This window comes from Triturus cristatus, chromosome 2_2, assembly GCF_964204655.1.
Source record: "Triturus cristatus chromosome 2_2, aTriCri1.1, whole genome shotgun sequence".
Taxonomy (NCBI): domain Eukaryota; kingdom Metazoa; phylum Chordata; class Amphibia; order Caudata; family Salamandridae; genus Triturus; species Triturus cristatus.
The window spans coordinates 292,696,639-292,720,942 of record NC_140582.1 but is presented as its reverse complement, the minus strand read 5'-3'; the positions used below and the strand labels follow the sequence as shown (position 1 = coordinate 292,720,942).

The 24,304-nt window shown below is 44.4% G+C and overlaps 1 protein-coding gene across 1 annotated transcript in view; it reads left to right on the top strand.

Moving 5' to 3' along the window:
* The window catches only part of IFT74 (intraflagellar transport 74), a 508,298-nt gene that overhangs the window by 463,543 nt on the left and 20,451 nt on the right, over nucleotides 1–24,304 (top strand). Inside the window, exon 19 of the mRNA XM_085641333.1 lies at nucleotides 20,392–20,452. Within this exon, the coding sequence (XP_085497459.1) occupies nucleotides 20,392–20,452 (61 nt within the window). The remainder of the gene's footprint in view (nucleotides 1–20,391; nucleotides 20,453–24,304) is intronic.

Below are 24,304 nucleotides of genomic sequence, written 5' to 3'. Positions count from 1 at the left end.
ACCGGATTACTCACAATTCGGAAAAGTACGCCTTCAGCACTTCTTAATGTGTAAAAGATCTATAAGGCAAAAGTAACAATGACAAAACATATACACAAGACATGACACTTACGTATATTTCTCCTGATGGATAGTTTAAACAAGTGAGCGATTCAGTGTGACCGTAAACTGCCTTTGTATTGTGACTATCTAGATTGCTACCGTCACATGTCTTGGTTGGCCCAGTGGTCGAGTGATTTGACCTAGAAGTGCCTCCTATTCGGGTTTCCAGTCGTGATTACACATTACCGGCATTTAAATAAACTTTGCAGAGTGTGCCGATACACTAATTTAGGTGTTGTGCGCAAGGAAAATTAACCGACACAGCGTAAATTCCCTGTGACCGGTATTCAGCGTGACTATTAGTCGATAGTAGTTGGCCTCGAATTGCTGCCCAAGCGAAACAAGTGGAACTATCTTGGAAAGTGAAACCGGTCTATAGGTTTACAAATAAAGTTGGAAGGCTTACGTTTCGAAATGAAGCGGAATTACAGCATGGGTCCTGGCAGGGGGCGGTGACTACAAGTCACTCGCTGGCGAGTGGGAGACAGAAAAACAGGGGGCATTGCGATTTCACCCATAGGGAGACATACCTCGTATTGACCAGTGCGTCCTGCGCCACTTACTGCTTAAAAGCCAGCCACCCACTTCACCTAGGTCGTTCCCGTCTACAGGACCTGAAACCTGGAAATGCTCCTTCAGCTCGAAGATGTACACGGAAGTGCCAACTCTGTTTCTGGGGCGGGGCACAGAGGTCGACGGAATGACGTCTATGCGCATGCTCGCGCGTCAATCACGTCAGAAGAGTGCACCGTTAACCCAGTGACAGGGTAGCCAACGCTCTGATAATTGGGGAGCGCATGCTTGCAAATCACTCGCCCACTGGGCCAACCAAGAAATGTGACGGTAGTAATCCGGTTCTTTAGCTGGCCATAGGTTAGGATGTGCCTTAGCGCGTGCATACCGCCATGGTCCACGGTCCTGAGGAAAGCCTCGCAACTGGCATACAGAGGCTGAAACATGTCGACCTAATGTTCTAATTCTGGATGTGGCTGATCAATTTAATCAGTTGCAACGTCCAACACACACCCTTTTTTAATCTAGTCGTACTACCCTACCATTAAAGATTTTTAAGGAGTAGTAAAGACTACTTTAACATCACTCACTGCACCAGCACTTGCACTCAACACTCACAAAATCCTGCTCCGCTGTAATCAGGCGTTAAAGCGCACTGGAGAGGCACTCGGCCTCTCTGGTGGGGGTCCAATGATGAAGCATGTCACCAACTAGGTTGGTGAGTGAGGACCCTTCTTAAAAACATGAGTGATTCTTATTTCTAGCCTTTGACATCCTGGCTTCACTCTTCTGTTGTTTATTGGCATACTCCTGGGGAATAAGAGTGGAGACAAAGAAGTTCCCTTTCTCTCTTTTTGTTTTGATATATATTGGCAGCGCACAGCTGCGAGATAACCTCCTTTTTGCTCCTCGTTTCTTGCCCACGTTCATGAGTGGAACTCTTTCTTCCTTTCACAACCACCACAAAACACTGCTTAACACTCACAAAATCCTGCTCTGCTGTAATCAGGCGTTGAAGCACACCGGAGAGGCACTCAGCCTCTCTGGTGGGGGTCCAATGATGAATCATGTCACCAACTACGTTGGTGAGTGAGGACACTACTATATTTAGACAGTCTGGAACAGCAATACTATGAAGACAGGCCTGGATGCTATGCACATCCTTTAGGCCAGATGTCTAAAGCAGAATCCTAGACATGGACAGTCACACTTTGGGAACCATGTGACTGATGTGCTGCAGAACATAAAGATAGGTACCCAGATGGCAGTGTCAATGGGAGTTCATTAACAAAGGAGGCAACAGTTCTTTCATAGATAAAAGAGATAGCAGTCAGACATAATACATAGGCGGTAGCTAGCAGTACCATTATCAACCATAACAGGTGCCCTAGCAGCCATACAGATAATCATATCCTCCACAGTAGCATAGAACACCGCTGGCATCAGAATCCACAAAGCCAAAGCCAAGGTGCAGGACTGGCAACCAATCGAGAGGACAAGAACGAGGCAGAAGACACTTGCTCAGTTCAGGCATCAGCCACAATACCTCCAGTAAATAACTTGCATGAATTTCATCTTGCCATCATAAGTTTCCAAAAAATAGAGGTCGAAACCTCAAAATTTTTTGTGATTGGACTGTCATTTTTTGTATTTAAACAGGTGGCATTTAGCAGCATCAATCTACCGACACACAATACACATTATTTAGGCAGCCATCATATATCTCAGTTGTCACACGCACTGTGCCTTGACTATGCACAAATGTTTATGAGCACCTTGATCTTCTGTGGTCTGTTCTGTACTTAATATGAATACCAACATGACCACCGTGTTGTACTGCAATTCATCTAACTTGACTACATTGATTGTGTTTTCTTCTGTGGAATTCCTGTTTGAGTAAGAGTATTTTTCACTCTTCTCTTTCTAGTATTATATGATTTCAGTGACTTTAGATTTTTATCGTAGGAACTAGGGGCCAGATGTACAACCATTTTTTTGCGATCGCAAAGGGGATTACTGCCCCTCTGTGTCCGCAAAATAGGTCAGCCCAATGTACTAACCTTATTTTGCGAGTCACTAATCAATTAGCGACTCACAAAATAGGGTTAGCGACTCGCTATTAGGAAGGGGCGTGCCAAGGGCGTCCCTTCCTAATAGCGAGTCCATAACCCATGTATGGCTGTTTTGTCACAAAGCTCTCGCAGTTTACCACCCTTCTGAGAGGTTCAACAAAAGCAAGAGTACTGCCCACTCACTGGAGCTGGAATCACCGGCTAGGCAGTTCCAACAGCACTACAGAAATTTTTGGGATCACGGGCACTCCCATTACAACAAACCCTGCCCACTTATGCAACTACAGCAACCACAGCACTACCATCGGCCTTCTGTAAGAAGGAGATACCAGAGCTCATATTCATTTACCACCAGTGCATCTCTTTCACTTTCCGTTGGAAATTCCTGTTGAAATAGAAGTTGGGTCCTTCAGCTTATTGCCCAATTACTAGTTGAGCAGAGCGGAATTCCCGGTGGAAAGTTCCACTCTGTTCAATTGTAATTGGACAGGTGATTGCCTGGTTCCAAGAACTCTCACCTGATTTTATTGCCCAGAAGTTACGACCAGTAAAATTGCCTTGGGAAAAGGCTGTCACACAACCAACCCTGGACCCCGGCCCCCATGACCCTTTACCAAGGCATGTAGGGGGCATGTAATGGTCCCTTTGCAATGCTGCATACTCACCTTACCTCCTCCACTACCTCAGCCTTCTGTATCTCCACCTACCCCATACCAGCTTCCTCACAGACATATACCACTGACTTAGAACATATGGAAATTTGTTACATTAAACTCCACTGAATTGTTTATTCCATGCAGAATTCTGTCTAGTAGATCCAGATCCACACAGTTAATTCCCATTCCGGAGGATTCAACTCATAATAGGCGGAATTATGTGTGGAGCGTTTGTTCAATAACTGAAATTTCAGCCATCCTGATTCTCCGAACTTTACTCTTCCTCACTTGTAATTGGGCCCTAGAAAGTAGGTTACTTTTTAATGTTCATCAGAAAGCAGCCTCTTCTCCCTTACCCACTTCATTCTTACTCCGCTGAAGAAACAAGTTAATGAACAAGGTTACACTCTTTTTGAATTAACCATAAGTGGTGACATTCAGGCTTGCTGAGTAAGGCAAAGTGAGCAGCCTCAGGCACACATTGAGTCTCTTGCAGAACCTAGGCTATTTTCTGAGTCTAGTACATACAATGTTTAGCAGTATTAGTATCTTGTGCTGCGTTAATTCAGTGCCAACTGAGAGCTTGCACATTATTTTTCCCTGGAAATTCCACAAAGCGATTCTCTGCCGGAAGCATTCAGTTTAAAATGGCTATGTAATTATGCCTTTCGGCCTTCCCAAGTTCTTCCTGGAGTGATTCTGGAGATAATGTACTGTAGGGTGAATTTTTCTCCCCTTTTGGTGTTATTTTGCCTACAGCATGGCGTGTAATGGACAGCTCTGGAGTACCCCTCCCCCCATGCATAGAGTACTCTTCCAACCCCCCCCCCACCCATGAGATTGTCAGTACACTACCTTGGTGTATCTGAAAAAGCAGTCAGGGTGACATTCTTTTATTAACGGATCCATAATTTTATGTGCTAGCGCTGTTTGATAAGCAGTCTTTTTCTATGTTTCAGATCATGATGTACGAGGGACACTCTCCCAGGGCCGGTATTTTGTGTTTGAATTGTGATAAATTTATATATTTCTCTTCCAGGGGATCCTCATCAATAGTCATAAGCACTGAATATTCCCGCCCACAAGCGGGGACCCCAGAAATAATAAAAAATATATATGAAAACATATATATATATATATACAGCTCTATATCTATATATATATTCACTTAAAAAACCATAGGTTTCACACATGTTATAGTTAGGTGGATATTTCACTCATAAAAAACCAATGAAATTCCCCCGTTATAGTTAGTTGAGATAACTATAACTCGCGCCCGCAATCCTCTGCTCATGACGTCACATATTACATCACTCATGACATGGTCAGTGGCATCACTCATGACATCACTGATGACATCATCCTTGTGATAGAGTGGCGGTCGCGCGAGTTATAGTTATCTCAGCTAACTATAACGGGGGAATTTCATTGTTTTTTTACGAGTGAAATATCCACCTAACTATGTGTGAAACCTATGGTTTTTTAAGTGAATTTGCAAGGTTTTTTAAATGCTAATTCCTAACTATAACGTGTGAAACCTATGGTTTTTTCAGTGAATTTGTATGGTTTTTTAAATGCTAATTTATGTATGTCTTATTATTTTTTTTATATATATTTTTTTTAATGGTTTTTCACCGTGCGCGCACCCCCGCGATTTAAAAAAAAAAGATTTTTTTTTTTTTTTTTCTGCCTTCAGGGACCCCCTGACCAAGGCTAGGGGGTCAGGAACTCTCTACCCTGCCCCCTTTTCACGTTCGCCACCTTCCTTTTCCACTCTCGCACTGAAAACAAACAAAATGGTGGCCGACACTTCCTGATTTCGACCGATTCGAACATTGACTGACATGTAACAACCAATCAGAATTACGCTCGCGCACGTAAGGGTGCGCGCACGGTGCGCGGCTATAGAAATGTATGTGCTTTTAAATGCAATTTTCTCAGGAAATACTGAACAGATTGACTCCATATATGCGAAAGGCACTTCCCTGACCTGAGGACTACCTCTCTGCCAAATTTCAAGTAATTCTGTTCAGCCGTTCGGGCTGTACCTTCGACTAAAGGTCCTATGGAAAAATGCATGGGGAAAACGCTTTTTGGGACCCCCCTTTTTTCTCGGCCCCCGCTTGACGAATCACCCCAAGACTTTCAGGGTAGGAGCTGAGCGGAGCGCCCCATTAGTTTTGAAAATTTCGCGAAGATTCGTCAACCGGCGCCAAAGTTATTCAAAATAGAATTTTGAGATTTCCTATGGAAACACGGTCCTAACTATAACTATCTACTGGCGACCGCCAGTAGATAATATATATATATATATATATATATATATATATATATATATATATATATATATATATATATATATATATATATATATATATATATATATATATATATACACACACACATACATAATTTTTTCTCATCCCAATGCAGCCCCCATATAGGAGTCTAAGCAATGCAATAACAAATCATAAATCACTTATATACATATACCACAGGAAGGCAAGCATCACTTGAACTCTTTTTAATGAGCAGACTCATGAAAAAAACTGCAAATGAGTAAGCATTGTTAGCCTACAGGCTGCATTGGAAACCATAGAAAATGAAAGCAATTGCAACACAAAAACTGGCACCATGTCTTTAAGGCAGCCATGACCCCTAGCTTCCCATCATGCCTCAGAGGTGACAGTTAGGTCAGTTGTTCTTTCCGGCTCCTTCAGTCAGGACCCTAGAATTCACAGCTGTCTTTTTTGACTCTTTTTGTCAAATAATTCGACTCTGTGTTTTTTTTAACCTCTCACTCGATGTCTTTTAGGCTCTAGTGTGAGGTACAACCTTTTTTTTTGACAGAAAGTGATTTATTTTCTGTCCTAATGCCATCTCTTTTTGACCGTTGCCCCTCCTGTGGCAAGGAGAAGGCCAGGTCTGATACACATTCTGTGTGTATTCTCTGCCTCCCTGACTCTCATTCACCAGAGACCTGTCAGCATTGTAAAAAGCTGTCCAGGAGAACCCTCAAGGACAGAAAAATAATCCGTCTATATGGGCTCTCTGAAAGAGGTAGGTCTCCAGTGAGACAGAAGACAAAAAGAGCAAGATCAACGTCGAGAAGCAAAATCCCGATCTGTTCTCCATCGGGATCGGCGTCGAACTTACCAGCGACGAAGAAATGGAAGCCGTTCGTCGAAGTCTTCGACGGTGCAGACGCACCACTCAAGTTCAAGATGGAAGACAACGTTGAGTCACCAGCTAACGGATCCTCCGTTGACGTCAATCCAGCAACGATCAACGTCGAGGATCAGGTCTCCATCGGCCTTGGGTTAACGTTCAACGTTGAGGCATGGTACTTCGTCGGCACCCCCTCGCAGGCGATCGACGTCAAGACAGAAGTCCCGTCTGCGTCGCCTCGAAGACGTCCGACGTCGAGGCATTAAACTCCGTTGGAGGTTTCACGGACAGGTTCAACGTCGAAGCATAAGTCTCCTTCATTGACGGCGAAACAAAAAGCCCCTTCAATGGTGTCTCATCAGAGGAGGTCGACGTCGAAGCACAAGTCTTCGTTACAGAGGTGCTCGTCGTCGAGGCACAGGTCACCTTAGGTGGCTGTTAGGCGCTCGACGTCTCAAGACACTCTTTGTCGTCATCGTCAAGATCACCGAAGGCGGTTATCTCGACCTCGAACAGTCCAGCTTCTTCACTTGAACGCCCCCGTTCATCTGAAGCACCTGCAAGGAAGGAGAGGCAGGAATCTTCATCGATACACCTCTCTCCGAGATGGATGTTCCCTCTACATCACTGGCAAAAATCGAATACTGCACAAGCACGGGGTAACCAGGATTACTCCAGTCCTCTACACAGATCCCCTCTAACTCGACTGGTGCAAGCTGTAGATCTTTCTCCTACTACTTCATTGAGGGGTCGAGATCGTACACATACTCCTGCACCCTCCTCAAGAAGGAGATCCAAGTCTCTGAATCACTCCAACACGTTCCCTCTCTTCCACCCATTCTCCAAAGAGGGACTACTCTTCTACTCTTACAGATAGCCCACTGTCGAGGGTCTCTCCGGTGGATGACGTCAGTACCTTTCAGGACGTCGGGCCAGAGGGGCGAACAAATTAAACATTGTTATGCCCACTCAGCGGAGTTCATCCTCAGTGATTTTTGAAACTCTGCATCAGAGGACAGCAGCCAGACCATTGTTACCGTTGGTTCCGGGGCTGCTTCAACCGGTGATGGACAGTTTTCTCACGCCGGCGACACTCAAGACAGTACCGGCGAGAATCTTAAAGAAATGTAGAACCCCGGAAGAGGATCCATTATTTCTCAGATCTGACCCGTCTCCGGACTCAGTAATTATTTCTGCTTCTAATAAGACCCATGCAGTAGCCTCCTCCTGATAAGGCGAGCAGAGCACAAGATTTGTGGGGGAGAAAGGTCTGTGGCACGTCAGCCTCCATGCTGAAGGTCTCCAGCACCTCGGCGCTACTAGGTCGCTATGATAGATTCTGGTAGGACTCGCTGCAGAGATTCACAGAAAAGCTGCCCGGGGAAGACCTCAAAGATTTTGAGGAGATATTGCAGGAAGGCAGCTTAGTGGTGAACCAAGTTATCAGTGCCGCAGCTGATGAAGCGACGCTGTCTGCACACTCCTACATGCATGTAATCTGTGCCAGAAGGTCATCCTGGCTCCGTCTAACCACACTAAAACGGGAAGATGCATACTTTCATGTCCCGGTCAGTCCACATCACAGGAAGTTCCTGGGTTTTCTGGTGGGATCGACCCATTATCAGTTCAAGGTTCTGCCTTTCGGGCTGAAGTCAGCTCCTCAAGTGTTTACAAAGTGCATGGTAGTAGTGGCAGCCGCTCTACGGCACAGAGGCATCTTTGTGTACCCCTATTTTGACGACTGGCTTTTGAAAGGTCCCTCCACCCAGATCGTGAGGAACCATTTCCAACAATGTCTAGACCTTTGCCAGCAGCTGGGTCTCCATGTCAACTTCGAAAAATCAACTCAGCAGCCCACGCAAATAATTCACTATCTGGATGCAACAATAGACACCGCAATAGGAAAAGTGTGTCCTTCGGAGGAGAGACTGTCATCTATCATACTGAAGGGCAAGCAGATTGTACACAGCAGCCTGCCTTCGGTCCGTCAGATTGCTTCTCTCCTAGGGTCAATGGCATCCTGCATCTTTCTTGTCCCCAATGCCAGGCTGAGAATACATCCTTTACAGCAAGATCTGGAGGACAAGTGGGATCAACGAACGGCTTGGTGGGACGACAGGATACAGCTATCGGAAGCAGCCAGAGCATCCATTCCATGGTGGATGTGGCAGGACAATCTGCTGGTGGGGTTTCTGTGGGGTTTCCGTTCCATCAGACACCTCCCTTTCAATCATTGATCACGGATGCCTCCCTCCAGGGTTGGGGTGCTTACAAAGGGTCCCTCCAGACTCAAGGTCGATGGTCAACAAAAGAACAGTTGTACCACATCAACATGCTTGAACTGAGAGTGGTACATCTAGCTCTCAAGGCTTTTCCTCCCTTCGATTCAGGCCAACTCCATTGTAGTACAGATGGACAATACAACCACCATGTACAATCTGAACGAGCAGGGAGGAACTCGATCTGGACCCTATCTCTGGAAGCCCAAGCTCTTTGGCATTGGCTCCTTGCGAGGAATCTATAGATAAAAGCAATACAGCTAACGGGAGAGCAGAATTCGCAAGCAGACGCTCTCAGTCGTCACTACGAGGACCAGCAGGACTGGGTTCTAAACAATGAAGTCGTCAAAAGCATTTTCCAAGAATGAGGTCGGCCAAGCATCGACCTATTCGCAGATGACACAAACGAAAAATGCAGTGACTTCGCATTGAGATACTACCGACCATCGTCGAAAGGGAGTGCCCTTTTGATCAGCTGGTCAGGGACCTGCTGTCCAAGATGAACGGGAGCATTCATCACCCCAACCTTCCATCACTGAACCTGGCAGCATGGCTCCTGAGGTCCTCCAGTATCGTCATTTAGGTCTTCCACAGGACTGCATGACCATCTTGAAGGAAGCCAGAAGACCCTCTAAAAGGCACTCCTATGCTGGTAAATGGAAGATTTTTTATTTATGGTGTGTGCAAAACAATTGTAATCCTATCAAGGGGCAGGAGGAAGTGGTGTTGCCCTACCTGCTTCACTTAGCTAAGGCAGGCCTAAAATTCTCTACCATTAAGATACACCTAGCTGCCATCACGGCATACAGGCGTTCTCCTTCTCAGCCTTCCTTTTTTCAACTGCAGGTAGTAAAGGACTTCTTGCAAGGCTTGAAGAAGGTCTATCCTGTTCGACCTCCTTCACCTCCCTGGGAACTGAACTTAGTTCTATCTAAATTGATGGGTCCCCCATTTGAGCCTATCCACAAAGCAACCTTACAACACCTTACGTGGAAGGTAGCTTTCCTAGTAGCGATAACTTCAGCTCGCAGGCTGAGCGAGATCCAAGCTCTCTGCTCAAAAGAACCATACAGTGTTCCATCTCAATAGAGTTGTTTTGAGAACCCACCCTCCTTCCCTCCGAGGGTGGTGTTAGATTTCCATGTCAACCAAACCATTTCACTACCGACCTTTTTTCCTAATCCCTCTACTCCAGCTGAGAGGTCACTCCACTCCTTAGACCTAAAAAGGGTTTTAAAATTATATTTGGACAGGACTAAATCGATTAGGAAATCTGATCAACTATTCATTACTATGGTTCGATCAGAACCGGTTTTCCAGGCTCCAAGCCCTCCATCTCCAGGTGGATAGTTTCATGTATCACACTGGCCTACCAGTTAGCACAAAAGCCACTTTGTTCTAGGCCCAAGGCTCATTCCACTAGAGGAAAAGCTGCTACTTCAGCTTTCCTAAGTAATGTACCTATTTCTGAGATCTGTAAAGCAGCCAGATCTATACATACATTTACAGGACATTATTGTCTTGATTCAGATACTAGAGCAGACACCCAAGTGAGCCAGGCCTCCTTGAGGAATCTGTTCCAACACTGAATAATTCTGTTTTCTGGTTGGGTCATTCTTTCCCATTTGCCTGCAGGCGGAGTATGGGCTTGCTATTCTATTCAGTGCTTATGACTATTGATGAGGATCCCCTGGAAGAGAAGGATAAGTTACTTACCTGTAATCCTAGTACTCTTCCTGGGGTATCCTCATCAAATTCATAAGCATCCCACCCGCCTCCCCAGGCAAATTAGACTGTTAAGCTATATCTTTGTGCCCTGACCTTTGGGTCTCCGCAAAGAACAACTGACCAAACTGTCATCCCTGAGGCGTGATTGGAAGCTAGGGGTCATGGCTGCCTTAAAAGCACAGTGCCAGTGTTTGTGTTGCAATTGCTTTCATTTTCTTTGCTATTGGTTTCCAATGCAGCCTGTAGGCTAACAATGCTTACTCTTTTGCAGTTTTTCCATGAGTCTGCTCATTAAAAAGAGTTCAAGTGATACTTGCCTTCCTGTAGTCTATCTATATAAGTGATTTATGATTTCAATGGATTTATTTATTTATTAGGTATTGCATTGCTTAGCCTCCTATATGGGGGCTGCATTGGGATGAGAAGAAATGATATATGTGTATATATATATATATATATATATATATATATATATATATATATATATATATATATATACCATTGAAATTCCTCCGATATAGTTAGTTGTACTAACTACATCTCGCGCACCCGCAATCCACTGCTGATGATGTCACATATTACATCATTCATGACATGGTCAGTGACATCACTGATGACATCTCAAATGACATCACTGATGACATCACTGATGACATCATCCACGTGACAATCAGATACACCTCATCATACACTAGTATAACCTTTCATCACTCACTGTAAAATAGAGAGTGCCAGATTTAAAACCATTGACACACCAATACACGGAGCTGCGTTGCAGAGAGGTGTAAAAAGGGGCGTGGCCTCATTACACCTCTCTGCAACGCAGCCCCCTGGCGCATACTGGAGGTTCCTGGTGGGCTAGTTGGCCCCCAGGGACCCCCAGTATTCAAGGGGGATTAGTTCCCCCTCTGCAAACGCGTGGTGTAAGGAGGGGGCGTGGCCTCCAGCCCGATCCCGTTTTTTTTCTCCTTCTTTTTCTATTTTTTTGGCCCTGGGGACCCCATCCCTCAGGGCCTGACCCCAATTTTTATATATGAAAAAAAATAATTTGCCCCGGGGACCCCATCCCCTGGGGCAAGGGCCTTTTTAAAAAAAAAAAAATTATGGAGGGGGGCTGCGTAGCTCCCTCCTCTGGCCACTTTAAGGCCCGGGGACCCCATCCCTCAGGGACGGCCATTGGTTTTTATTTTTCTTATTTTATTTAATGGGGGAGAGGGGCCGCGTGGCCCCCTCCCGAGCCACTTCGGGGCCTGGCCTCTCGTTGGAGACCGTGGGGGGTCCCAATCCCTGCTCCCCATGTGGAAAAGCAATCTGCTTTGCTTCATTGAAGCGAGAGCAGGTTTCCCTTCTCTTCGCTGCTCCCACCCTGCCATTGCAAACAGCAGTGTTCCGGGGGTGGGCACCCCAGGACACTGCAGGTGTGGCCAGGGTGGCAGTCCCCAGGGCCAATACAAGGCTCCAGGAGGGGGGCCGCACGGCCCCCCTCCCACACGTACAAGTTGCCCCGGGGGGTGGCGGTCCCCAGGGCTGGGGGGGGCCTGAGAGCCCCCCCACATCAAATTGTTTTAAGCCCCGGGGGTGGTGGCCCCCGGGGCTGGTGGGGCTGCGAGCCCCCCCCACCTATGTTAACAAAGGGGTGGCAGTCCCCGGGGCAGTGTGGGGGGGATTGGGACCCCCCCACACTTTGTTTTTTAATTATGCCCCTGGGATTTGGCCCCCGGAGGCAAATTAGAATATTCAGCGCCTACTCAGGGGGTCCTTGTGGGACCCCCTGAGTAGGCCTAGGGGGTCAGGGTGTTTCTACCCTGCCCCCTTTTTGCGTTTTTCGCGTTTGTTTTTTAGGTTTCTTGTGCCTCGGTTCTACCGAGGCACAAGATGACTGCCTGACTTCCTGATCTGGAGTGTTGACAGCCAATTAGAATACAGCTCGTGCACGGCAGGGTGCGCACTGGGTGCGGGGAGGGTGCGCGGATCCTCCGAGGCCATAGATATATCTATGATTTTACTTTTGATTTTCTCAGGAACTACTGAACGGATTTACACCATTTCAGCAAAAGGCACGAGTCTGAACTGAGGACTTCCTCTTTGCCAAATTTGGTGTAATTCCGTTCAGCAGTTCGGGCTGTAGCTGCGTCAACAGGTCCTATGGGAAAATGCATGGGGAAAACGCGTTTTGGGGCCCCCTTTTTTCTCGCCCCCCTCTTGACGAATCACCGTGAAATTTTCAGGATAGGAGCGGACCGGAGCTGGCCAAAAGTTTGGAAACTTTCGCGAAGATTCGTCAATCGGCGCCAACGTTATTCCAAATAGAATGTTGCGGATTTCCTATGGAAAATAGGTCCTAACTATATCTACCTACTGGCGACCGCCAGTAGGTGATATATATATAGCTCTATATATATGTTTTCATATATATTTTGTATTACTTCGGGGTCCCTGCGCGTGGGCGGGAATATTCAGCGCTTATGACTTTGCTGAGCATACCCCTGGAAGAGAACTAGGATTACAGGTAAGTAATTTATCCTTCTCGTGCAGTTTTATGGAGGATTAACTTTGTTTATTCATTTTATAAAGAAACACATACACCCACCTTCATCAAAAGGCTGGTGGGACTTAGTATGATGCAAATACATGGCAAAAGAACCTTAAGGTTTAAAAATGCCACAGCTTCTAATCATTAGAAGAAGTCAATTTGGGTGGCAATAAACGATACGAACCAGATAACTAAAATAAATTCACCCCCTACCGCCGACCCCGTGGTACATCCCAGTGTTATGTGTAGCATTCCAAAATGAAGACATCAGTAATGTCTCGCATCAGAGTAGGGGTTAATGATTAGTTCAGTCAGCATCCAGTCTGAGGTCGTGTCTCAAGGGTGTGCCAGCAGTGTGCAAAACTCTTAAGTATTTGTGACAAGCTATTTATTTGAACTCCGATTCCAGCACTGATAAACGCGATGGCCACACCGAGTTAAATCTGCCCCCATTCCCCGAAGGTCCCATCGATATCTTTTCCACGCCGAGCATGCCTCACAAGTGTCATTTCACTTTAAGGAGGGTAGACGTGGAAACGGAGTTTTCTGTCTTGCAGTAGCTGCTGTACCTCACTGAAAATGCAAGCCCTTCCCCTGGGACAGTTGCAAAATGTCCGCTTCGTGTAACTATGTTAAGTCTTGAAGATTTGCGCATCAGACAGTCAACTTGCAAGGATGTGGAAATCTTTAGAGGTGAATAAAACAAACCAAGAAGTTACGCTTTTACAATAAAAGCGTCTTGCACGGAAGCTACCATCAGCATGATATCCCCACGGACTTCCTGTTGATGCTAAACGCATTGTATTGGAGCCAGCGTTGAACCTTCGCGTTTTGTAATCTTCCCACTGCAGCTCTGCTCTTATCACAGCATGTGGCATTCCGCAGGAAACTCGGCCGTGAAAGTAAGGAAGTTGAATCTGTAATGATTAGGGGCTGGGACATTGTCAGGAAATATCTTCTAGGATGCAAGAACGTATAGGTAGACGTCTGATTACCCCCGGTGAGTTGAAGGGGCAACTTCTAAATTTTACACTCGGTGACAACAATAGGACACTGTGCGCTAATCTGATTACCCCCAGTGAGTTGAAGGGACAACTTCTAATACTTAAGCCTAGTGACAACATTAGGATACTGGGCTTTAAAATGAACAGAACCAGCGGATTATAGAAATCCACACAATTAAAATAAAAAATTGTATTGATTTCGGCCTCAGTTGAGGCAATCAAATATAGGCTTAGCATGCATAGAAATAAGAGAATTTTCATAAAATTGCAATGCAAAATGCTGAAAAAGAAATGATTACGGATAAATGTACATTAATACATTTTTTTTAACTTTTAACAACAGTTAAAAATACAGAAACAGGCTTGCTCATTAGGAGGAGACCACAGAAGTGTATACATTATATTTGGAGAATTTACTTTCTCATTTCGTAAAAAAAAGAAAATACCGGTAATAAAAACCCACGTTGTGGCAATTCATAGGAATAGAATGTGGTCCAAACCCTGCATAGCTGCTCCACAACCTCTTTTCAAAGATGATTTCCTTCTCTACTGTAATCCCTATAGTTGCAGTAACTTTTATGTTATGCATCTGCTGTCCCTCAGCCACAAGCCTACTGTATAATCTGACCATAGGATGATATAAAAAATTGTCATTGTGGTTTTTTTGTGGGAAGGACAGCCAAAGGATATGAGCCCTCAACAATTTTCCAATGCTCTAGACTTAATTATTTTTTATGTACTGTTTTCACTGAAGTGCTGTAAAAAAAAGTGAATGAACAGTACAATAATGGACGTCAGTTGTATGTCCCTATTTAGAAGTTAACATCGTTGACTAAAATACTTTTGTATCCACTACATCAGCCTATTACTTCACTGTTCGGCAAGTATATAATTCATATTCCTAAAACCACCTATATTTACTTTCTGAGATAGGTAAAAGTGGAATTAAAGAATCGTGATTATATACTTACTTTACAATGTAGCTGTATGACGATGTAGTAGATACGATGTTATTGCAATGCGATAAACTGGATTTATTGTAGTAACTCTCCACCTGGATGTTACAGAGGAAATACAGCAGATGAGGTTGGGAGTCGATGGGAAAAGAATGCTCGATAAGATTAAATCTAAAAATGGGACTGTTCAGTGTGGAACAACTACTGCAGGAAGGGAGTTTCATTGGTAAATGTACTAAAATCTAAATTTGTGACAAAACAAAAAGATAAGTGCAAATCTAGGTAATTTTGAAGGATGAGTTAAGTGGACGGGGCAGAGGGTTAAATTAATCAAAGAATGACTGGATTTGAAAACAGAATGCCAAAAATGGAATTTAATTCAGTGAAAGATGACAAGATCACCAAAATAAGAAATTACAAATAAAATGTGAATTGATTATGTACGTTGATGTAAAAAAAGGACAACAACATGTTCAGTGGGCTGCAAGGAAAAACCTGCATAGGCGGGTAGCTCAATTAAAAGAGATGAACGAAGAACTTCTCAGAAGTATCCACAAGTGGCAGACTGGGCTCAAAAGACTTATGAACATTCTATCCTTACAGTGCCTTTTGTGGGTCATCGCGGTCACTGCTGAAAGTCACACAATAAAGTCCATTAGAGGCAGCGCCAGAATTGAAGGCGCCATCTTATTTTTTCAATGCATCTGAGACTGGATGTGGAGCACTCAAAGCACTTTTATTATGCATTTTTCACCGTTTTTCAAATCTTTGCAGCATGTTTTCTCTCAGCCGTAATGCTGCCTTCCTTAGCGCTCTAGATATAAGAAATGTGAGACCGGTAGGAAGCTGATGAGTGCGATGGGCACAAATCCTACCTGAATGTGGTGTTAGGCCTAGATTAGCAACAAATTACCATCATGAATCATGCCAGAACGAGAACCATGACAAAGCAAGACACCAAATTACTTTTTGCTTTCCACTGTAAGGAAAGGAATTCCAAATCTCATTCACTCACCCCAAAAAAATGCCCACCCAACAGTCTGTCATCACATCGGATGGAATCTTTGCAATCTTGTTTACAGCACAGGCATCAATCTTGCTCTACACACTACAAATCTGACTCAGACAAAGTACACCATTGGTGCCAGTCCCAAACTCTTTTGGATGCGTCAGCCCCTCATCTGATCACATCCCATCATTAGAAAACTATAGCCGAGCTCTTAGAAAGCATTCCTTATGTGACTTTGAGTGCATAGAAAGTTGAGTCCTCTATGCAATGTATTACCCCAACCTCTGGTATGCCATCTTGAGCTGCTACTATAGTGGGGAAGAATGTATCTGTTCATATAGAGCCTGAGCCATACTTGATTGGGCAATGCAGATATTCAGAGTTGAGATATGAGTGCAGGTCCACAACTTTGTTTCAAGTGTTTGAGCCTGAACAGCTCTTCTTTGCCATGGGGTTGATCGAATTATATTCGAATTGTGCAGGAGAATTGACCAGCCCTCAGCCAAATTCTTTTATATTGAAGTACAGCCTCCTCCCAGGGTTTGGTATTGGTTATTTGTAAAATTGATGACGTTGATGATGTCAAAGAAGTGGATATGCTCTGCCTCATCTTTCTACTAACACAAAAAGGGCAAGAGGCTGAATGTTCTGTTACCGAAAATCTGCTCACAGGCCAATCAAAATCTGAAAGTGTTAATTACCAAAAAGAAAATGAATCATGTCGCAGGTTTAGCCAGTCAGAATAACCCGCAGTGAACTGATTTTAGAGCATGCTTGGTTAGCATACATTTATAGTTTTACATGAAAGAGTCTGCAGTGGGGAACATGTGATAGATTTAAACAAAGTGAGCATACAAGTGTCCAAAAACTGAGGTCACGAGAAAGGAAGAAAACCTTCAATTTACAACAATAGTGTAAATATTTCCGCTGAGCAAGCTAATCAACACTTTCTCGACTTGGGAGCCAAGATGTAAAATAGAGATTCAGAATGTCAGAGATGGACATTTACTTTACGCATTTGTCAGCATGAGCAAAAAAACATGGCTGAAGCTTGTACTGCTTACGCTAATGAAAAACGTATTTAACAATTCTGAGAAAAAACAAACGAGGACTGTAATACCGCAACCTTGCCACTGTCGTGCAGCTCCTTGCTAGCCTACGCAACTAGGAGCCTGGAGGGGAGCATGCACCTCAGGGGATGCAGGGCCCTGTCTTATGACCCTCCCTGCACGTAATGCTTAATATAACTAAAGTTAGTCATGTAACTAGAGTATAGAAACCTCTGATAGGGCCTGTAAATATGTATGCTGGCTAAGCCTCAGAGAGCTCCTCTCCTTTGTCGACTGCCTGATGAGCCCTTACTTGAATTTCTTGTGATCACATCTTAGTAATAACTATATTTTGCATATGCAACACAAACACTGAGGTTTTCTGTGACTTGTCCCAGCATCACCAATGTGACCACTTCAACATACTCTCTTGGATACGAACACACTTTTCAAAATCTAGCATGAACTAATATTGTCAGTAATGTTCTGCACATGAGCCTTGCTTTTTGTGCACCGTACTCTCGGAGTTCACATTTAATACCCAGTTATAAAAGTTCGAGGATTTGGGTGTATTATAGTATTTGGGTGTGTGGTCTTATCGTGGAACACACTTGTAAACTTGTCTTGGCTCCAGTCAGACTCGTTTGTAAACCTTAAGCTCAACCCTGGGTAGCTGTGGCTTCGAGCAGCAAGGCTAAACAAAGGAACGTACTGTAAAACATTTAACAGCAACATACAACAGAATAAGAAAGTCACATGACAACAAAGAGACACAACAGCAATGTATAACAATAGAGCATATTTTAATGGATTTTCAGAGTCCTTCATCATCAATATCCACTGTAGGGTTTCAGGAGATACATACAGATTTTTTGAGAAATTAATACTTTTAAATGTAACCACAAGCAAGCAACAAAAACTTGCCAAACTTTTGAATAGTTTTAAGCAGTCAGTTTGGCGACTCAGGTCCGGCTTGAGCGACCACATCCGACTGGGCGGAGGACTAGGAGTTCAGTAGGGTTAATTTGGACAGTTACCTGGCCACCAGAGCCTTTCCCAGTCCAGTTCCAGCTTTTGGAAACTACTGCCATAGATGACAATAGAGTAGCCGTAATGTGATGCTGGGGATGCAGGCAGAAAAGATGCTCAGTGATGCTCCTGGAGCTGTGTGGTCGACGGGGGTGAAGTGCGGTTGATCCCTCATTCCACAGGTGGGGTGTGGCGACTTTGACCAAGACACTTTGGGTTCCACAACGCCCTCTTTGCAACATTAGAAGACCAGCTGTGACTGGGCAACCGATCTTGCGACACAGCGTTCACAGCGAATATCCTTGGTGGGGTCTAGTGTTCCTCTTGTGTGACAAATCTGGTCTTTGTTAGCACTGCCGGGTCCAGCAGACTTGGGTGCAACTTTTGGCTATCTTGGATTCGTCTCTTGGCGTGCCCAGCGGCGGCCAGCCGTGATTTCTCAGAAGTGCCTACTGCTTTTCCTGTTTGGGCTTTCTCAGCTTTGACGCTTGGAGTCATCTGGGCCTAGGAATAAACTTTTCCCCGAGCCAGGAGCACAGTCCAAACTCACTAGCCCAGAGTGCAGCAGGTGCAGTCATTCTGACGGTGCAGGCTCTCTTCATGCAACCTTAAAGGCAGCAGGGCAGTCCTCTCATGGTCTTTTCTGCAAATCCAATATGTACTGAGGTTCAGGGTGCCCGGGGTACCCATTAGATTCCAGGAAAGTGCTCCCAGAGGACAATGCGGTCACTAGCCAATGGGCTAGTAGGTCCCATCCTCTTTGGTGACAAAGGTCCAGCGATGTGTGGCATTTGGCAATCCCAGAGTGCAGTATCCTTGCCACTCTCAAGATGTCTAAACCTTCCCTTGAATGTGAGGAGCTTGGTAGCCCACCCCAGAGGTGTGGATACCTAGGGGCTACACTCCCTTGGGAAAACCGGTTTGGGGACGGGTTTGCCCTCTCTGTCCCTGTCTCCATCTGTCTGCAGGAACAAAAGGCATCCTGCTTGGGTGTGTTGTCACAGGCAGCTAACACCCGAGTGGCCTTCTTGGGAGAAGAGGTCACACCTCACTCTGCGGCAACTGCCTTTCTTCCTTAGCCTGGGAGTCGTTCACATATCTCCCCAGATGGTAAGCTGTGTTTTGGCAAGGGCTTGTGCAAAGTCACTGGACCAGCCGGGGCCCAGAGTTGCAACTTTCTAAAAGTGACATTAGGCTTGACTTGGGCATCAAGTCAGATTTAATCCCACAATTAATTAGATACCTTTCAGTACCCAGTTAGGTAGTCCAAATCAGAAGTTAGCCAGGCTGGGATGCCAGCTGGTAACCCTATGTTAGCCGATGGGGCTACTAACTTTCCTCAGCAAAACAACAGCTTTATGGATTTTGCTGCTAAGACATATATACACCTATTATTCTTGCTTAATAACATACAGCTCATTGCCATTGTGCGGGATATGGCTTCCTTAGAGGAGACTTACATTTTTTATAAAGGAAAGGAACGTCCTGCTTTTTTTCATGCTGACGGGGTTATATTTCTTATAAGGTGTTACTTACAAACGGGCACTAGATGAGTTATTTGTAAATGTCTATCCTTTTGCTCTTTAAAAACTATAGTAAACGTATATGTCTGGATACAGTCTGGGTTTCTTAGGCTATTTAACCGCATTGGTCGAGCCTTTAAGGCCCCGATTTAATTCTTGGCGGTAAGGATACCGAAGTATTCCACTCATGTCACTCACGCCAACACTCTACACGGAACACTCACACTGACTGAGCAGCTAGAGATAAGGTGAAAGGGAACATAACAGCCTAACATGAGAATACTACAGATACTCCGTCGCAACATACCAACAATCTTTTTTGCATTTGCAAACAGGTCGATTCTGCGAATCGGTCTGTTTGTGACCATCAAAAAGGTTTGTTCATATGGCTTCAAATGTGCAATGTTAAAAATCTTTGTGAATCGAGCTACAGTACTTAGTGACATAGGACTGCATCTTCACTCTTGTGCACTGCAGTAGTATTGATATTTGAGCAAGACAGACTTCAGTTTCACAGAACAAGATAATAACAGCCAATATTTCTTGGTGTTCATTCTATAATTCAGCAAAAAACTGTGGTAGCATACATTTGTCTAATTTACAGTTGTGTAATTTACTATTTATTGTTGTGAAAACAGTGCCTTATCAGCTTGATTCAGTCGAAGGGCGTGATAAGTTTTAACATTCAGTCTTGTTCCCTCTCCCTCCTTGTTAAAGAGTGTGCGATTGTTTTGACTTGACTCTGAAAACATTTGCTTTCTTTTTTTTAGCTTACGAATTTAGAGAGGAAATGGCAGCACCACGAACAAAATAACTTTGTGATGAAAGAATGTATCCTTTTTTAACAGAGCTCTTGGTACAGAATAACAAATATAGGACTGGGCCATTGTAGTTTTCGCTGCAACTCTTGCCAGACATTGCTGTTGCGTACAATGAACTGTTTTATGACTTCTTTTGCGAAATCACAGCTTGAGCATTCAACTCTGCTTTAGTCATGTGTGAGGACCTGCCAAAATGTACTACTAATGTCCAACTACGATGTTTCACAAGTCCTGTTATGCATATTACTACAGATGAATGTGACAATCAATTAAGTCTTCTTACAGGCTGTGGCTTTTATGTTCCTGTTGATTATTTTAAAAACAACATCACCTATCTTTAACTTACATAGGCAGGCGGCCTTAGTGCTAGAGCTTATGAGTAGATAATCCAAAATGTCAAATAATTTTCTATAGTTCTCGAAGCTTTCTTCAGTTTGGTAAGTTATGGTTGCAGTGCAGCCTAGCAAGTCAATTTGTACAAATATTTTAGCTCTTTGCATGGACTCAAGTAAGCTTTGATACAACTTATTAAAGCCTCCCTCGCTTGCATTAGAGTTCACAACGGAATATTACATTTTACTGATAACTATAACACACCAGCACGTTTCCTGAATCCTACCCATGGTGACATCCTAGGAGATAAAATGAGCCCAGTCAGTATTCCAGAGGCAGTCCCCTTTTTTCCAGCGCCACCAACATGGATCCCTAGGTTGTTCATCTTTAGTTCAACCAGGAAATAAAAAAATAAAAAAAGTCTCCCCCTAGGAAATAGGGCTTTAAGCCCTGTAGAGACTGTATGGGTCAGATGTCTATCACTGACCCTCGTGAGATCTGCCTTTGGGGCTTAGGCTTGGCCTACATCACACAACCGTGTGACTCCTGTAAGAGAATGCACCCCAAGACCACTAAAGAGAGGTGTTTATGGCCAGGCCAGGGCTAAAGACGGTAGACAAAAATCTCTTCAAAATCATCCAGGAAGCACAGACATAAGAGGCTGCAGGGAGAAAGTATGGAGAAAAGCGAGGTAAGTTATTTAAGGGTTCTCCTCACCCATCAGACTCTTCCTCAAAGGCAGAGTTATTGGCAATACTGGCGGATCCTAAGCTATCGGTGTCGACTGATCCCAGCCTGACTTTGTTACCCGTGCCACAGGATCTGACTCCAGTGTCTGTTGCACTTTTCCCTAGCCAGAGTTCCTTACTCCAGTAACAGATCCAGCGTTTGTTATGAATACTGAATTAGAACATTTTTGGAGGGGTATTTTTCTTCCAGAATCGCCTTTGGGCCCCATGAGATCAAAGGGTTTGCAATTCGGACTCCCACATAAGAGGCTCCATCTGCTCCCTTTATGTCCCAGGCCTTGACTCTACCAGCGCAGCCTGTTTCACAACTGCCATCATTGTCGACCTCTCCTACACATCTTTCGCTAGTGCCGCTTCGCCTTCTCCGATGCCGCCAGTGTCTGCTCCTGAGCCGGTACTGATAGTGCTGATTCATACTCCTCTCAACCTTTTTCTATTCCTCCAGATCTAGTAGAGAAGCACAAAGATTTATTTTTAGATGAGTCAATACAGGTGAGCAGAAACCCTCCACGAGTTGTTTGGTACAGATTTAGATCCCATAGAGGATCCTTTTTCAGAGGGAGCGCTAGGACTTCCACACTTTACTTCACCAGATCCTGAAGAGGCAAGTAACTTTGATACTTACCCTGAATTAGACATGTTAAATCCATTTGGTACCTGAACTCCTGAAGCAGCTTCCTATTATACAGTTGTGAAAAAGGCAGTGGAGAATTATGTGTTCCTTCTATTGAGGCAAAATCAAATATCTTAACTCAGGGTCTCCGGTCTGCCTCCCATATAGCTGAACCTCTTTTGTGTTTCACTGAGGGTTAAGTGGACCTAGTTCTATCTACCTGGCAAAGTCTTTCCACCGCCCCACGGCAAACAAAAACATTGTCAGAAGGTGTAGACCTGTTCCAGGAGACCCTAGCTTCTTATCCAGTAACCCTTCTTCTGAGGAGACTCTTTTCGTCCAGTCATCATACTCTTCTACATTCTCTCATGGAGCCTACCCAGCATCCCCTACTGATAGAGAGTCATAGAAACTAGAGGCTCATAAAAACTGATGTTCTCTGCAGGAAGTTGGGCATAAAAATTACTCAGTACCACTTGTTTGTTAGGGCATTACACTTATGCAATGTGGGATATGGCAAATCTAATTGTTCTGACTCTCCCAGAACACCTACAAGATCATTTTTCAGAATTAGTCTGCAATGAGAAAACAGCTTCTAAACATATCATTCAGTTGGGGCTTGACACAGCTCATTTCATGGCAAGAGGCATGGGATCTTCAATCTCTCTAAGATGCCATGTTTGGCTCAGGACCTCTGGATTTCTACTAACGTCCAAAGTATGTTAATTAACCTCCCATTTGATAGTGCAAGACTCTGTGGGGATAAGGCAGTCTCTGCACTTAAAATATTTAAGACCAGCAGAGCAACAGCTCCCTCATTAGGTCTTCAGTTTTATTAAAGCATTTTAGTCCATTTTGATATACTCGAGCATTTCGATTTTGGCAGAGACAATCTCCTCAATTTCATCAACAAGTACAAAGTCTGCTCTACAGTCAGTACAGCGGTCGTGGAAAATCTAGAAGACACTCAACATAGTAGCTCGTTTTCATCCTCCTTCTACCAGCCAGGCCAGGAAAACAGCTCACGTCGAGTCCTGTTGGTTTAGGAACGACTGGTGGGAGGCAGATTATCTAATTTTCTCCACACCTGGAAGGCCATAACTTTGAATCAATGGGTCCTACAAAATAGTAGAAAAAGAGAATACTCCGCTTTTTCTTCAGTCCCCTCCCAAAATTTCCCATCCCAGACTTATCAGATGGAACAAAATCTATGTATTGTAGAGTGGGAAGTTGCTCTACTATTGAATAAAAAAGCAGTGGTGTTGGTCCGACATCAGGAAATTCGGCATAGTTGCTACTCACAGTACTTTTTGACCTATAAAAAGGATAGCTGTCTCCATCATATCCTAGACCTCAAGATCTCGAGTCTTTTCCCCACAAAGAAAAGTTCAGGATGCAGTTACTTTTGGATTCAGAAGAACAAGATAGAATGGTGTCATTGGATTTGTAGGACAGATGTTCCTACATACCATCCTGAATTTGAGGAAGTACCTACATTTCATAGTAGGGTCCACTTATCAGTGTACGGTACTTCCCTTTAGCCTAACTACAGTTCTTTGAGTCTTTACAAGTGTGATGGCAGTGTCTCAACTCAGAAGATTCTAGACAGTTGACTTCTAAAAGCTCAGTTGTCAGAGATGGTGTCTCGGCAATTGCAGTCCACAGTATCTCTGGTGTTTGACCTAGGTTTTTCTGCAAACAGGCCCAAATCTCACCTAGAGCCCTCTCAGCAACTCTGGTTTATAGGGGCAGTTCTGTGTACAACATCTCTCTGAGATTTTCCACCAGCTTAGAGGAGTCAAGAACTCACTCCATGATTATGTTGTTTTGAGATGGAGCTCAAATTCCAGTTATGAAGGTCTTATGCCTGTTAGTTATGCTGGCTTCTTGCATCCTATTGACCAAACATGCACGTGGCACATGAGATCTATCCAGTGGTGCCTCTTCAAGCAGTGGTTCCAATACTGGGGCGACCTATCGGACACTATGTTCTCTGGATACACTGCGGCGGATCTCACTTGGTGGAAAGTGGGAAACATGCTAAATTTAGGCTAACAGTGACCACGATGCAGGGGCGGCTGGTGGATTTTGAAAGAGGTGGGGTGAAAAATGTTGTGCTAGGGCATGTACTGAGCCCCCCCCCGAAATCACTAGAAAGTGCTGAAAC